General features: G+C 42.7%; 1 protein-coding gene across 7 annotated transcripts in view; it reads left to right on the forward strand.

The window, feature by feature from the left end:
* The window catches only part of PLB1 (phospholipase B1), a 171,572-nt gene that overhangs the window by 50,123 nt on the left and 105,607 nt on the right, over positions 1 to 15,842 (forward strand). For all 7 annotated transcript variants that reach the window (XM_084828588.1, XM_084828589.1, XM_084828586.1 and 4 more), the window contains 6 exons: positions 2,683 to 2,763; positions 2,942 to 3,008; positions 6,479 to 6,537; positions 7,861 to 7,934; positions 11,097 to 11,140; positions 13,818 to 13,926. In XM_084828588.1, the coding sequence (XP_084684714.1) occupies positions 2,683 to 2,763; positions 2,942 to 3,008; positions 6,479 to 6,537; positions 7,861 to 7,934; positions 11,097 to 11,140; positions 13,818 to 13,926 (434 nt within the window). The remainder of the gene's footprint in view (positions 1 to 2,682; positions 2,764 to 2,941; positions 3,009 to 6,478; positions 6,538 to 7,860; positions 7,935 to 11,096; positions 11,141 to 13,817; positions 13,927 to 15,842) is intronic.

The following is a 15,842-nucleotide window of genomic DNA, read 5'->3' on the forward strand; positions in this document are numbered from 1 at the left end:
CCCTATATCACTAAGATCTCAGGGTGGTGTACAAATAAAATCAGTTTAAACAGTATAAAACAATGAACAATGTAAACAGCTAAAACCATATTAAACCATTAAACAAGCTAATGCCAATTAGAAAATCTAAAACAATAAAGCAGTTAGAACAGTGTGCTACTTTAGGGAATTCAATTAGCCCTCAAAGGCTTTGATGAAAAGCCATGTTTTAGCTTGGCACTGAAACAAAACCAATGTCTGTTCCAATGGGGCCTCCAAGGGGAGGACATTCCACAACAGAGAAGTTGTGTGGGGTGCCACAGCAGAGAAGGCCCTTGGAATTGAATTCTCTTCATTATTTCATCCAGCTTTTTACTGCCTCTCAGTCTGGCCCAGACAAGGAGGAGAAGTCGATACCACTGCCAACTTGCTCAATGGCTCTCTGCCTGTCAGGCAAGCAAGTGATAGCCATGGATAGTATCCAATAGGGGTGGTGCATGTGCGGCCAGCCCCGCTGGGCCCCAATCCCTGAGCACCCAGCCCCACCAGCCCAGGTCTGCACGTGGCCGTGATATAGTGCTTCTGGGGTCAAGCCCTAATGTACGCAAAAACATTGGTATCTGGAAGGAGCAGGTCGCATCCCTTCCAGAACCCAGCGCTTTCATGTGCATCAGGACTTGCCCCCAGAGGTGCTATATTGCAGCCGTGTGTGGTAGGGGCTGTGCACAGACTTGGGCTGGCAGGGCTGGGCATGTGTGGACCGGGGACAGTGGGGCTGGGTGTGCGTGCACCACCCCTCTTGGGTACTACCCAATGATGAGAAAGAGGAGCAATAGCAGCTGGTGACAGTGGCAGTTGGAAGGTAGATTCACTGAGGGAAGGGGGCCTTTGAGGGTGTCTTGCCCTCAAAAACCTGGAACAAGCACTGTGTACTGGCATTCCCTCAAAGCAATGTAAGTGCATTCTCATAAGTGACACTACGGTCATTTGTTCATTTGCATGAGCATCACTTATATATGATGTGAATGTGCTATTGAAAATGGGAGGGAGGCATTCTGAAACCAAATGTACTTTTCATGTAAATTTGTCATTTGATGTTCAACCATGGGAAAGGCAAAAACAGATTCAAAGGTCAGTTGTGAAAATGGCTTTATGAAGGCTGCTGTTTCTCCCATGAAAGAATGCCCTCCGTGCACGTTTGCATTTGTAATTATTGTTTTTCACTAGTAATTCCTAGAGTGTACCTACAATAATTAAATGCTATACATAAATAAAGATATAGGCCTTATCTCAGACTTACAAGGGATGACTCTAGCTAGCTAGCAGGGTCATATGCCAGGGATATTCTAGGCATTACCCAGGACAATGGGAATGAACATGTGAACATATCTGGACTGGGTGAAGCTGGAGAAGGAAAATTGCTTGTTGTAGAATTTTGAACCTGAATGTTGGGAAAAAAAATAGATTTATTTAGGGTGCAATCCTCTGAACTCGGAGGCTAATGCCTATCCAATGCAGGTTGGGCGGAACAGAGGAGGGGATCCTCTCCTCTGTGCTCCGCCCACCCTGCATTCTTGGCTATATGCACGATTTTGCGTGTCTAGCAGGGGCTTTAGAGAGGGGGCAGGAATGGGTCTGGAGACCCCGTAGGAAGCAATGTAAAGGGGCTTCCATGGTCTTCTTCCCGCCCCCAGGAACTCCTCCCTTTTGCCCTCTCTGTGCTCCATTTTATGAGCATGGAGAGGCTGCTGCCGTGGTTCTCCCCGTGCAGGTTATGAGGGGAGCGCAGTTTCCTGGCTCTGAGCTCAGAACACCATCTAGAAGCTTGGAGCCAGTAAACCAAAAAATCCTATGGTCCTCTAGACAGTGTTTAATGGCCATAGGATTGCTCTCTTAGTATATTTTCTGCCAATCTTCCATCATGGAAGACAGTGTACATGGGATTGTCAGGTGGTCTCCAGTCCAAGCGCTGACCAGACCCAGACCTGCTTAGTTCCAGCAAACGGACTATGTGTCATGTGCCCCTGGGATCATCTACTGTTTAGGAACATAAGAAGCTGCCTTACAGTGTGTCAGACCATAGGTCCATCTAGCCCAGCATCGCCAACACTGACTGGCAGTGGCTCTCCAGGGTTTCTGGCAGGAGTTTTTCCAGCCCTACCTGGACATGCCAGGGATTGAACCTGGGACCTTCTGCCTGCAAAGCAGGGGCTCTGCCACTGAGCTATGGCCCCTCCCTTCAGGAACAATCAGCTGGTGACCCTACCAAATATTAACTAAGGTGTGGTTAAAAAAACAAAACAAAGTTTTATTCAGTAAAAGAAGAAATTAGCTTTTAAAAGTTGTGAGTATAAGAGAACCATTCCACATGTTAGTGCTACATTTCTCTGAGTTCTGTATTTCATGCCCTGGCCATGCCCAAACAAAAGTATTCCATGGCTCTGAAGCCCTTCTTGCTCAGTAGCATTGACTTTAGCATAGATATTTCCGGTGGTCATCCACAAAGGGGACAGGTATGAATAATATAATTTTGGCCCCTTGACCGCTGTCTGGAGATTAGAGTGGTCACTAGAGATACAGACATTCCCCGATTAATCTTAAATCATTGTCTTTGGTTGCCAAATCTGCCCTGCTGACTTGAGCCATGGTGCCAAATGATGACTCTCTCTTTTTTAAATTTCTCTCACTATCTTATTTCTGCAGGCACACCCTTACTTCTTCACATACAGGAATAGCAACCACTCATCTTTTCCCGCAGAATTGCAGACTGAAGCAAAGTCTCAAGTATGGAAAGCACTGGTTGCATAAAATTTTATTATTGCTTGCCTTCAGGTGGAGAGGAGGGGGGATTTGGCACAAGAATGTTGCATATCTCATGAAATCATTTTCTTGGGAGTTCATATTTCTTTTTAATGGAATCTTGAAAGCCATCTGTAATGCACTGCTATCTATTTGTTTTCAGCAAAGGAGCTTTGGGACTAGCATTCCATGTTCTGACCGTAACCCCTCAAATGCAATTCCTGTCTCAGGTACAGATTTTGTCCATGTATTGACTCAATCTACAAGAGCAAGAGGCTGTCAGTATGCCAATTACTGAGTTGGGATAAGACCAACAGTGTTTTTAATACCTAACAATAAGAACACCTTTTAGTCTGGAATGCATTCTGTTTTTGCAGAGAGTAGAAGAGATATATCTCTAAATCAAATATAGATTCCAACCAATTTGTGTAGGGGATAAAGTGTGAGTCCTAGACCAGAGAAACCTGGATTAAAATTCTTGATCAGGCCTGAAGTTCACTGCTATCACTTATCCTAAGCTACCGCACAGGACTGTTGTGAGGACAAAATATTATAACACCATATATGGCTGCCTTGAGCTCATTGGAAGAAGGGTGGAATGCAACTGTGATTAATAAATCTGGCCAAGGCAGATAATTATATTTTCAGGTAGGGAAACGTCTGGGATGAGTGGGAAAAACTGATGGCATAGGAAGTCTGGGACAGTATACTTTCCAAGATTTCGGGCAGAATTGTTTTCCAGTCATACTATCTGAGATGCCAGGGCTTGAATTGTTGGGCCCTCTACATGAAAAGGAAGTGGTCTATCACTGAGTTTTTGCCACTCCATCATGGCAAGGAGCAGGTGTATAGAAGTATGCATATTAACATAGGAAGCTGCTTTATACCTTGGGTTTGGAGAGTGAAGATGGAAACACTTTTTGTAACAAGTAAATGCAGTAATTTTCTAAAAAAGATGACACTGCAAGCTTGAAGGACTGCACTTACTACACAATTATTTGGGGACAGCCATTGTACCAGCAGTACCGCAAGATATAAAAAGCACAAACATAGTTTAGCTTACTAATAATTGAAGCAGAATCTGATGAAGAACTCTTCCTGGGGGAATTAGAATCCATCAGTAAGTTATATGACTGTGAATAACATTTTTTATTTATTTTTTACCAGTGACCCATAGTTGGTGATTTATAGTATTCATGTACATTTGGATGTTTTATGTGGATTTAATCAATTATACTAGTACAAGTACTAATTGCATATAATAAATACTCTTTTATTTGTTTTGTGGATTATTCTAACAAGTCAGACTATTAGAGTGCAATCCTATGCATGTTTAGACAGAAATAAGGCAAACAACTCCCAATCTCCCAAACATGCATAGGATTGCACCCTTTGCTTAGTATTGTCATTGATTGACAGTGGGCGAGTTTGCACATCACGCTAGGCCACCCTGAGAATAAGGCACCATGGGTTGTTTGCTCACTAACCCAACAGATAATCAAGCACTCTATGGCTGGTTTTTCCCCCTCAGTCCCCCCATTGGCTCCTGGCATATATTCCAAGTGCCTTTGTGGCAGACCTCCTCATTTCCTCAGTACCTTCATCAACAGCCTTTCTACAGTTGGTTCACTGGGGTTGCCAGCTCCCAAGGAAAACTCCCCTCACCTCCATCACATCAGATTGCCAAATGGAATTAATTTTCTGAGCATTTATTTATTTATTGATTGATTTCATTTCATTTAATTTCATTTCTATACCACCCAGTAGCCGAAGCTGTCTTATGAACATGATGGTAACGCATTCAAAGCCTTTTAAATCTTAGTTTAAAAAAAAAATAAGGCTCTTGCACAAAAGCACAAGACCACTTGTCCACTATTTAGCCCAGCATACCAATATCCCCCTCTTGTCAATGCCCTCGTTAATTTCATCCTCCACTTTAGCACTTTCCTTGCTAGCTAAGCTGCCTCGTCTACTCCCACAGTAATTACACCCCATTACACCTTTGGTCAAAGTCCTGTTCGGAGATAATCCACAGCAAGTATAGAATCTGTAGAGCTCTGAGTAGTTTGAAAACTGTACAGTAGTGGTTCCAGTGCCACCAGAATGTAGTACTCTCCATTCAAACCACAGATGAATTCTCATGCATTTTTCATCTACGATTTTTTTCATCTTAAAATTAAAAACTTGCCTCAACATTGGTTCGCTACTCAAAAATCTGATCGTTATTATGAGAGCAAGGATGTGTAAACATATGCTTAATAATCAAATAGTATAGTCAAACATGCCAAGGAGGTGAGAAAATTATGTGCAAAATGTAATTATAGAACACTAGTGTAGTACAGTCAGTATGAGCTTATTGCACATAAAAGCAATAAACTCTGGACACTTGATCACAAGGACCTTCTTGGAGAAAAGTCATGGTGTGAATTATTGTCTTGATATTGAGGGCTTTGCCACCCCACTCCGCCAATTTACATAAATGTCAGGTTCTCAATGGTACCAAGTCTCTGTGTTGAAAAAATGCTCACTTCTTCTAACATCAAGGCAGCAGCACATCTGACTTCAGGAAATTAGTTCTTGGGTAACAAAAATGGCACCAAAAGAAATAATACTTAGCACTTATAAGAATATTAGTGCTCAAATTTCTTCACATACAATACTGTGAAAATTTGGTTATAGGGTGGCATATAAACTCCTACAATAAAAAGTGTAGTCACCTTCACAACAACCTTCTAACGTAGGCCAGTATTATTAGTATAATCATCCCTCTATTACAGGGGCACGGAGATATTGAGAATGAGAGAATAGTGACCCACCAAAGTTGTTATATAGGTACTTGAGATTTGAAAGGGGAAGGACTGAACTCATAACTCAAGCTCAGAGCAGCTACACTACAGCCTGCTCATATAAGACTCATATAATCTAAAGGCATACCTCCTCCCACATGTACCTGCTCTGGTCATCTTCAGAGGCCCTCCTCTGGGTGCTCCACCAAAAGAAGCTAGGTAGGTGGCTACAATAGAGAAGGCCTTTTCAGTGGTGGCACCCCTTTATGGAGTAAACTCCCCAAAGAGGTTTGCCTGGCACCTACATTGTTATCTTTTCAGTACCAGACAAATAACTTTCTTTTCTCTCATTTTAGAGACCTAGTTCTAGGTTATTGTGGCTGTTTTATCAATTCCTGTGCTGTTTATTGTTTTGCATTATATTGCATTTTATTCTTTTAAATATTTGTATTGTGTTATATATGTTTAATTGTGTTTTAAAATGGCATTTTAGTTTTTTAACTGGTTATAATCCACCCAGAGAACATTAGTTATTGGGCAGATTAGAAATGTAGCAAATAAATAATAAATAAGCTAATAATGTGTGTGAGATATATACATGTTTCTACATGATACATTTAGACAGATTTTCAAGCAAAATACTCTTGTTGTGGAAGACTCAGGTAATGTACCAATAATAATGCACCATTAGAATCTAATGTGCCATTAGATTCTTGGGAGAAAGAGTACAGGGAGAATAAGGTATTCTGGTAAGCATCATATACTTGCCACAGGGGACTAACAAAGTTAAGGTAATTTGGTTGAACATGAATTTTAAATGGGATCACAATTTTGTAAAACTTTCCCCCAGTAAATATATTCCTAATGCCAAAGATCTTCTAAAAGTTTCATCATTTTCACTTTCTCTTTTATAGTTCATCGCCTGAGGCCAGCAGACATTAAAGTTATAGGTGCCCTTGGGGATTCATTAACAGTAAGTGCAGATCACCGAATGTGCTATATTAAACTGAGTGATCTAAAAGGAATTTCTGAATTCTAATTTGAGAAACAGGGAGCAAAACATCTTCACGGCCAATGGAATTTTCCACACTTTCCTTATGCTCTGCTCCCATTCTGCTGGGTCATTAATCTTCTTCAGGCCAGGAATGCCATCTCTCTTGGCTATCGCCCATTTGCATAGGTTAGTTAATACACATGTATAGGTACATTCAAACATATTTGTAGCCTGAATGAGACAGAAATAGCCTGGCCACGTGCTAAATAACCTGGCTACAATAACTTTAAATGAGCCAAGTGACAACTCTATGCAGGGGCTAAATGGATGTTTCTCTGCCGAGAAGAACTTTACCAATGGCTACTTTAAATGTGCCACTTCTGGTAAGCAACATTGCTGGAAAACCATTACCTGCGGGAGCTTCATGCTGGTGCCTGACCAGCTTCATGCTGGTGCCTGTATAAAAATGTCATACACACATTTATAACTGTTTCTGGACAGTACAACCACTTTTTTAAAGACACAATTGTATTTCACCTTAAGAACGTAAGAAGAGCTGTGCTGGATCAGACCAAGGGTCCATCTAGTCCAGCATTCTGTTCACACAGTGGCCAACCAGCTGTCGACCAGGAACCCACAAGCAGGGCATGAGCACCATAGCACCCTCCCACCCATGTTCCCCAGCAACTGGTGTACATAGGCTCACTGCCTCTGGTGCTGGAGGTAGCACATAGCCATCAAGACTAGTAGCTATTGACACAAGTAACCTTGCATCAATTAATTCTAGGCTAGCAAAGGTCTTCATTAGTCTATATCACTGTGATGCAATATGGTTTTATCAAGTCATGCTTCTGTACCAATCAGTATTCTTGTGACAAATAATATTATATATTTTTAAAGAAATACGTTTAGTATGATTTGATTTGTGGCCACCACTTTCATTTTATTTTAAGTAGGCTTCATGTAAATTTCATTTAATTTCCCTTTCTGGTTTTCCCCATTATGAAGTAGACCTGATGGCAATGATTTGAAAATGCTCTCGGACTTCTTGGGAGCAAAGGTTGCGAGTATTTCCAGGAGATCACTCATTTCATTTTAAATTACATTAAGGACACCATCTATGTAGGTTTAGACAGAAAAAAGTCCTACAACTCCCAGCATGCCCCAGCCAGCTATAGCTGGCTGGAGCATGCTGGGAGTTGAAGGACTTTTTTCTGTCTAAATCTGCATAGGATTTCTAAATCCTGACTAAATCTGCATCCTAATTTCTCTAACCATGGCTCTCTTTTGTATGATTATCAGGCAGGAAATGGTGCCGGATCATCACCACTCAATATTATAGACGTTCTGACACAGTATCGAGGCCTTTCATGGAGGTGAGTGCCATAAACCAAATTATTTAGAGATTCAGACACCTGCAATCTGTGTATTATGCCCCCCCCCCTTTTATACTGGATAGTGAAATCAGCTCCTGTCTCCTCCCGGCTGACTTTAATGGTCAGCAGTGTGTTTCCACTTCACTTTGGAGCAATCTTCAGATGAGCATGCTTAGAACTTGTGCAGGTCACTTCAGTAAATAAAGCCAGGGCTCCAGCAGATGGGACGTCCAGGCTTCTGTGGTCCATCAGGATAGAATCCAGCCCTGGCATTCTGCTAGCACTAACGACGTTGAACTAGCAGAAACTGATGCTAGTGCAAGACCCCCCTACTCCTCTGCCACCCTCCTCCTTTCTTTCCCACTCCCCCGCCCCCCGGGCAGCTGCTGCTGCCTTTCCCTCAGTGCCTTGCTCTAAGGGGTCCTTCCACAGAGTGAGGCATTGGCAGGGAGCTGGTTTTGGGGACCACCTGTACAGGGGCAGCAGAGGTGATCTCTGCGGCTACCTCACCCAGAATGCCTCGTTCTGAGGAGAGCCTCCTCAAAGTAAGGCATGTGGGCTGGGTGGGCTCTCTGGAGAGCCATGCCGAGAGCTCTAAGAGGGTGGGCAGGATGACTGTCTGCAGTGCTGGGCTGGCCGATATTTCACTCTATCAATATGCCTCAACCAAATAATAGTTTGTTCCATACACTGTCCTTCAGAAGAGACAAGTTCTCCCAAACTTCTGAAGGACAGTTTGCTGAACAACTTATTATTTGGTTGAGGTATATTGACAATGTGTTTACAATCTGGAGAGGTAGTGAGGGGGTGCTATACAATTGTGCTGAATGGGTGAATTCTAAGGATGAGAACACCACATTTGATATCCATCACAATACCCTAGAAGTCCATTTTTTAGATCTAAAGATGAGGAAAGGAGGTGAACATCTAACATCTGGTTGGCCACTGTGTGAACAGAATGCTGGACTAGATGGACCCTTGGTCTGACCCAGCATGGCTCTTCTTATGTTCTTCACCACTTCCATCTATAGAAAACCCACAGATTTTTCTTAAATAATTTTTCTTATTTAAGATTTGATAGCTCCCACTCTAGTTCATTACGATGTTTCACTCTGAGAACTCCTCAAAGTGAGGCGTCAGCCCTCTGGAGCAGCTGCCCACCCGCCCTATGCCTTACTCTTCCCATTGTGCCACCATTGTCTTCCACTAATGCAGTGTCATTAGTGCCAGTGGAATGACAGTGTTGGATACTACCCATAACATCACAGAACACATCTACTGACAGATTGCAGCCAGCCTCTCATTTTCGCATGGCGTTATCTGTTTTCAAATTCCTCTGAATTTCTTCCTTCCTTTCCAAAGTAACAAAACTACCTTTTTCTACAAACATTCTGTATTTTCATTTTTATACCTCATTCATTGCAATGATGATGGTAACTGCCCTAGAGCAGCATCCAAATGGAGTAGATGAGGGGACTGGAAATGGAATATAAACATGAACAAGCCCCTGTACTGTCTCTGGACAATGTATATTCTGTCATCATGCATAATCATCTCTTTCTCTGGGGGCATTCAGACTACCCATACATTGAAAGAACACATGAGAGTGCTTGTGAGGCCACAATGGCTTTTTGTGAATTGCCCAGAGAGCTTCAGCTGTTGGGCAGTATAGAAATGAAATAAATAAATGGCTATCCTTCCCCCACCCCCAGCACACACTATGATATGCACAGCGGCCATGCCTTCAGTGTCATCTGTGCATTTGGCTAACATGTGAAGGGGCTCTACATACATATTAATGTATGAGCATAGAGCTCTTCCACATGCCGTGGGAACCTGACTGGGCCAGAAGTGGCACGAGGAGGGAAGTGGAGATGCTTAACCTTCTGTTCCCATTGCCAGTTTCCCCTTTCTGTTTTTTTTTTTTTTAAGGCTAATGTCAGGAAAAAACTGGATTCAAAGGTGGCAACCCTATGTAAAGATCTAGCATAACCTACCCTTGGGATGAAGTTGGAAGAAGCTGGATGAATAAATCAGTAGAAGCCAACATTTGTGACAGATGTTAATATATATCATAGTATTCAAAAATCAGAAATGACAAATTGGGCACAATCCTGCTCATTTCTCCCTCTCTGTAACATTGCATGCTTCTGTCTTTGATTCCATGGCCTTCAGACTCAGCATCTTGATACTGTTTTAATCCTTGCTTGCTATTGCATACACATGAATGAAACTATTGTGGAGAATTTTCAGGAGTAATAGTTATAGAAAGATAGAATTAACTGCAGGGGTGCAGTAAGTTTTTTGTCATTTCCGGTATAGCAGGTCTGTACAATTCATTATTCACAAGCCCACCAGCTGTGTATTGTGGCTTGCCAGGTGAATTGGAAATTCCCCTTGTTTTTGTGGTCCCAGGCAGGCAGAAAAAACAGGAAGTTTACCAGTGTCTGGTTAGAAGGATCATCTCCTCCCATATGTAGCTACCCAGACATTACAATCATCATTTGAGGCCCTTCTTGAGGCCCTGGCAAATGAGGCGAGATGGGTGATTACAAGAGGGAGGATCTTTTTAGTGGTGGCACCCATTTGAGGAATGCCCTCACCAGACAGGCTCACCTGGCACCTACTTTGTGGTCATTTTGGTGCTAGGTGAAGACCTTTTCTATTCTCCCAGGCATTTTAAGAATTTTTTTTTAGTGCTTTTAGTACTTTATTCTGCTGCTGGTTTTACCTTGGTTTTATTCTGCTCTTTTTGTATTCTTTGTTTTAATTTTTCTGTTTTATATTTTTAATGTATTATACACCACCCAGAGAACTTTGATTATTGGGCAGTTTATAAATACAGTAAATAAATAAACAGTCACAACAGGAATCCTGTGAATGGGCTGGAAGTAACTGATGGTGCAGCATTGCTGAGGCTAAGTCAGTATGGAGTCTCCTAGATAGGACACCATGGGAATCCCATAGAAAAGAAGGATATATGTTATCTATCTATCTATCTATCTATCTATCTATCTATCTCTATCCCAGCAGTTAAAATAAGAAGCGTTTGTTGAAGATTTGAAACATCACCAGGGGGCACTCTGTGACTTATTCCAAGCAAATGCTATCTAACTTTGTTTGCTCTCTTCTTCTTCCCCTAACCCCCACCCCATTCTGCAGCTTTGGTGGAAATGAAAACATAAGCACAGTCACAACATTAGCAAGTAAGTGCCTGATTCCCTAAGGTTAGCGTGTTTGTGAAACTCTTTCATAATTTATGGAGCGGACTTGAGGAAAGGCTGAGCAGGCGGGGATGCTAAACCACTTTGCATTCAGCATCTAGGACTGATGGAGACATGGGGGACTGGGGGAAAGCCACCTAACAGCTAATGTGGCAATTTGCTGCATATGACTTAACAGCGTGTTTTGTAATTTCCCAGGTTCTTAGTTGGTTCAATATTTTCACTGGCATTTTTTATATCGTTATGATTCAGCCCCATATGATTTTGGAATGAATAATAGCACTTTCTTGTTAGTCTGAAGGCCCCTTAGTTATTTTTTGTGGACTGAAAAGATGCATAGGAACTCAAAGCAGCAACCAAATGGAACCAAAATGCCCACAGCCCCTGGTATTCTGAAACAAGGGCAACCACTTAGAGCCAAACTGCACATTAGGCTAATCATGTAGCATGGAGCTGAGGATGGTCTTATTTTTTTACTCTTATGTAAGCACATGCCCCGCCCCCTTCAGATTGGGCCTATGGTGCTCCAGGAGGGGAGGGTTACTCCTGGGGGGAGGTTTAAAGAAGAAAAAGTCTCCATTGGAGTCAAGTCCATCTGCACCCCCTGCAATGCTATGCTTCCCATTGCCACAAGATGCTGCTCATCTGCATACAGCATTCTGCTTTCGGCAATGGCCATGCGGATGCTCAAACAGGGAGCTCAAACAGGGCATTAGGATGATAGCCATCTCCCATTGCTTATCCCTACATCTGGAGTTCAAAGTTATCTACAGCTTTTAATCATAGATTTTCCATTTTGCTTTCATGGCTGATGTCCATAATATTCATCCCATCCATTTTAAGCCACCTAAGGCTACTATAAATTATGGTATGTGAAGAAGTGTTGCCTTTTTGTTGTCTGGCGCCTACTACCAATCCATTCCATTGGTAACCCTTAGTTCTTCGGTGCTACCATTGAGCCTTTCTACACAAGGCTTTTATTGTGCGTGCATGGTAGTTTGCGGGTTGTTTACATGACATTGTCATCCTCCATAGCCTCCCCCATGCTTTGAAACCATTATAGCAGGGTTGCTGTTGTTTTCCTAATGAGGAGAGTCTTGTATTTTTCTCAATGGCACTATAGAAGTCTCTTGTATTTGCGCAATTCTGCTACACACAGCACCACCTAGTGGTTATGTAACAGAATAGAAAGGCAAAGAAACACACACACACACACACACTCACACACACACGTAAAAAAACACACGTGTAAAGCAGCCAGCTTTAATCCTGCAAAGAATCCGGAAACACAAGCCTCAGTAAAAGTGAGGGTTAAAAGCCTCATATAGAAAAGCCCATTATGAGAAATGGAAAAGAGAAACATTTCAGTCTTTCCACTCAGGCTGGGGTAGGCAACCTGGAGTTCTCCAGATGTTTTCAACTATAGCTCCCATAAGCCCAAGATGGCATGGCCAATGGTTAGGGATTATGGGAGTTATAGTCCAAAATACATGGGGCAGTATCCAACATTGCTCATATGCCAGCCGGGCCCACTGCTAGTGCAACAGGAAGCTAACAGTTCCTAAAGAAACTGGAAATGAGCCGAAATGCTCATTTCCCGAATAGGGCAGTTTATCAGAGCTCATAGAAGGGAGCTCCACTGACCTGTACCATTCTGGAAATGAGTGTTTCATCTCATTTCCATGGTTGCTTTAGGAAGTGCTAGCTTCCTGTTGTGCTAGCATCTTGTGAGAGGTGCTTCTGGGGTCTGACTAACGCAACATAAACAGCAAAAGCACAATGGCAGTATTAGATATTGCCCATAGAGGGCACCAGGTTGCCTACCCCATATTATTCATAATTTGATAAACCTCTATCCTATTCCCCCCTCTAGTAATCTTTTTTCTTTACAAATCCCCCATCTGAAACTTGCATAACCTTTCCTCAAGCTCATAAGCAAGATGGTCTGCCCTTTTGATATTTTTAGGGTACAATCCTATATACTCTTACAGTGCCATTTCCAGGCTTCTGAGGGTCCTTGGGCAAGACATCCTTAATGGGCCCCCTCTTTCAGTGAGTCTACTTTCTCACCACTATTGTCAGCAGCTGCTGTTGCTCCTCATTCTCTTTGTCATCATCGCTATCGCTTGCTTGAGAGGCAGAGCGCCAGTGAGGAAGTTGGCAGGGGCATCTCCTGATCCTCCTTCTCACCACCACTATTGTCTGGATCAGAGCAAGAGGCAGGTGAACATGCAGGTTGCCATGGTGAAGAGGAGAAGCAAGTCCAGGGGACTCTTTTCAGTGAGGTCCTGCTGGGGTGTGTGGGCCTTTGGCAGGTGCCCAACCCTGCCTACCCTTGATGTCAGCCCTGCACACTTACCTGGGAGTAAGTCTCATGAAACTCAGTGGGCTTGCTTCTGAGTAGACATGTATAGATTGCACTGTTAGTTGCCCCTTTGTTTACCATTTCCAGCTCTACGGTATACTTTCTGAAATGGAGTACCAAAATCTGTGCACAGTATTCTAAATATGGTTGTGATATAGATTTACATAATGACGTTATAATACTTGCTGGGTTTCACAACCCTCCCTAATAATTCTTTACACTTAATTAGTTGATGTTGTGCTTCAAAATCAGAGCATCAACGAATGTATGAATCTGAATTTCATTCTTTTTCAGATATCCTTCGGGAGTTCAGTCCTTCTCTGTTAGGCTTTTCCACTGGCAAAGGATCAGAACAAACACGTAAGGCCTACCTGAACCAGGCTGTGGCAGGAGCACGTTCCAAGTAAGGACAGGAGTTTGGAGGGTGTGTGTGTGTGTGTGTGTGTGTGTGTAAACTGGCCTGTTGCAGATGTCCTCCTAGGGGACAAACATCTTTGCTCTGTTCACCTAAAGGTGTTTGCTCTGCTCACCTATAAAATGGAGGTGGTGGAGTCTACACCTTTCACAGAATGGAGCATGTGGGGAAGGGAGCAAAACTTACCCTCTCCCTTGCCTTGCACTGTTGCACACTGCAGCTTTAGGCAATTTTTTTCCTGATCAGCTAAGGGAAAACATGCTTAAAAGCAGCAGACAAGCAAGGTACAGTGAGGAGGGGGACACAAATTTCCCCCTGCCCATGGACCTTTTTTGTGTAAAGAGTAGACCCACCCCATATATAAGTGGGGAAAACAAATCTTTAACTTATACAGTTTCCCCGCACGACTAGTTTGACCCTAAAGAAGTGTTCTGTTTGTTTATTTGCTTAAAACATTTATATCCTGCCTTTTCTAAAATGTTCAAGGTGGCTGATAAAATAAGCTAAAGTATGCAAATACAAGGAAAAAAACAAAAACACATTAAAATGGAATCAAAACACTAAAAACACCATTATTAAAAAACAAACAAACAACAGAGGACTAGCAGATAAAAACACTAGGAAGAGCAGCTTAACCAGGAAAAGAGATTTCAATGAAACCACTGAAAACTGAAGGCCTTCCTAAAAAAGGAAAGTCTTAGGGCCGGCCCTACCACTAGGCAGAGTGAGATGGCTGTCTCATGCAGCAGGTTTTTATTGTCCTGAAAGGGCAGCAGATTTGTTGGTTATCTAAGTTATTATTATTGTATTTTTACTGCCCCCCTTCATGGATCACTGCCTTGTTGTAACAAAGGGGCGCTATGCCACTCAGGGCTACCCAAGACGGACAGGTAATGACAGAGAGTTCTGACAAAATGTGGTCCACTGGAGAAGGAAATGGCAACCCACTCCAATATTCTTGCCAAGAAAACCCCATGGAACATATCACAAGGCTAAAAGATATGACGCCAGAAGATGAGCACCTCAGGTCGGAAGGTGTCCAATATGCTACTGGGGAAGAGCAGAGGGTATTTCCAAGTAGTGCCAGAAAGAGTGAAGCGGCTGGGCCAAAACCAAACGGACACTCAGCTCTGGATGTGTCTGGTGGTGAAAAGAAAATCCGATGTTGTAAAGAACAATATTGTTTAGGAACCTGGAATGTAAGATCAATGAATCAAGGCAAGCTGGAGGTGGTCAAACATGAGATGGCAAGATTGAACATCGACAGCTTGGGGTTCAGCGAACTAAAATGGACAAGCATGGGCGAATTTAATTCAGGGGACCAGCATATCTACTACTGTGGGCAAGAATCCCTTAGAAGAAATGGACTAGCACTCATAGTCAATAAAAGGGTGGGAAAAGCAGTACTGGGGTACAATCTCAAAAATGGTAGAATGATCTCAGTGCAAATCCAAGGCAAACTATTCAGCATCACAGTAATTCAAAGTCCAACCCCAACCAGTGAGGCCGAAGAAGCTGAGGTTGATTGGTTCTATGAAGACCTACAACACCTTCTAGAACTTAACACCAAAAAAAGATGTCCTTTTCATCATAGGGGATTGGTATGCTAAAGTAGGAAGTCAAGAAATCACCGGGATAACAGGCAAGCATAGCCTTGGTGTACAAAATGAAGCAGGACAAAGGCTAATAGAGTTTTGCCAAGAGAACACGCTGATCATAGCAAACACTCTTTTCCAACAGCACAAGAGGTGATTCTACACATGGACATCACCAGATGGTCAATATCGAAATCAGATTGATTATGTCCTTTGCAGCCAAAGATGGAGAAAGCTCTATACAGTCAGTAAAAACAAGACCTGGAGCTGAGTGTGGCTCAGATTCTGAGCTGCTTCTTGTTGCAAAAT

This window comes from Heloderma suspectum, chromosome 1 (genome assembly GCF_057233095.1).
Source record: "Heloderma suspectum isolate Gila_16-S chromosome 1, 16-S_ref, whole genome shotgun sequence".
Classification (NCBI taxonomy): Eukaryota; Metazoa; Chordata; class Lepidosauria; order Squamata; family Helodermatidae; genus Heloderma; species Heloderma suspectum.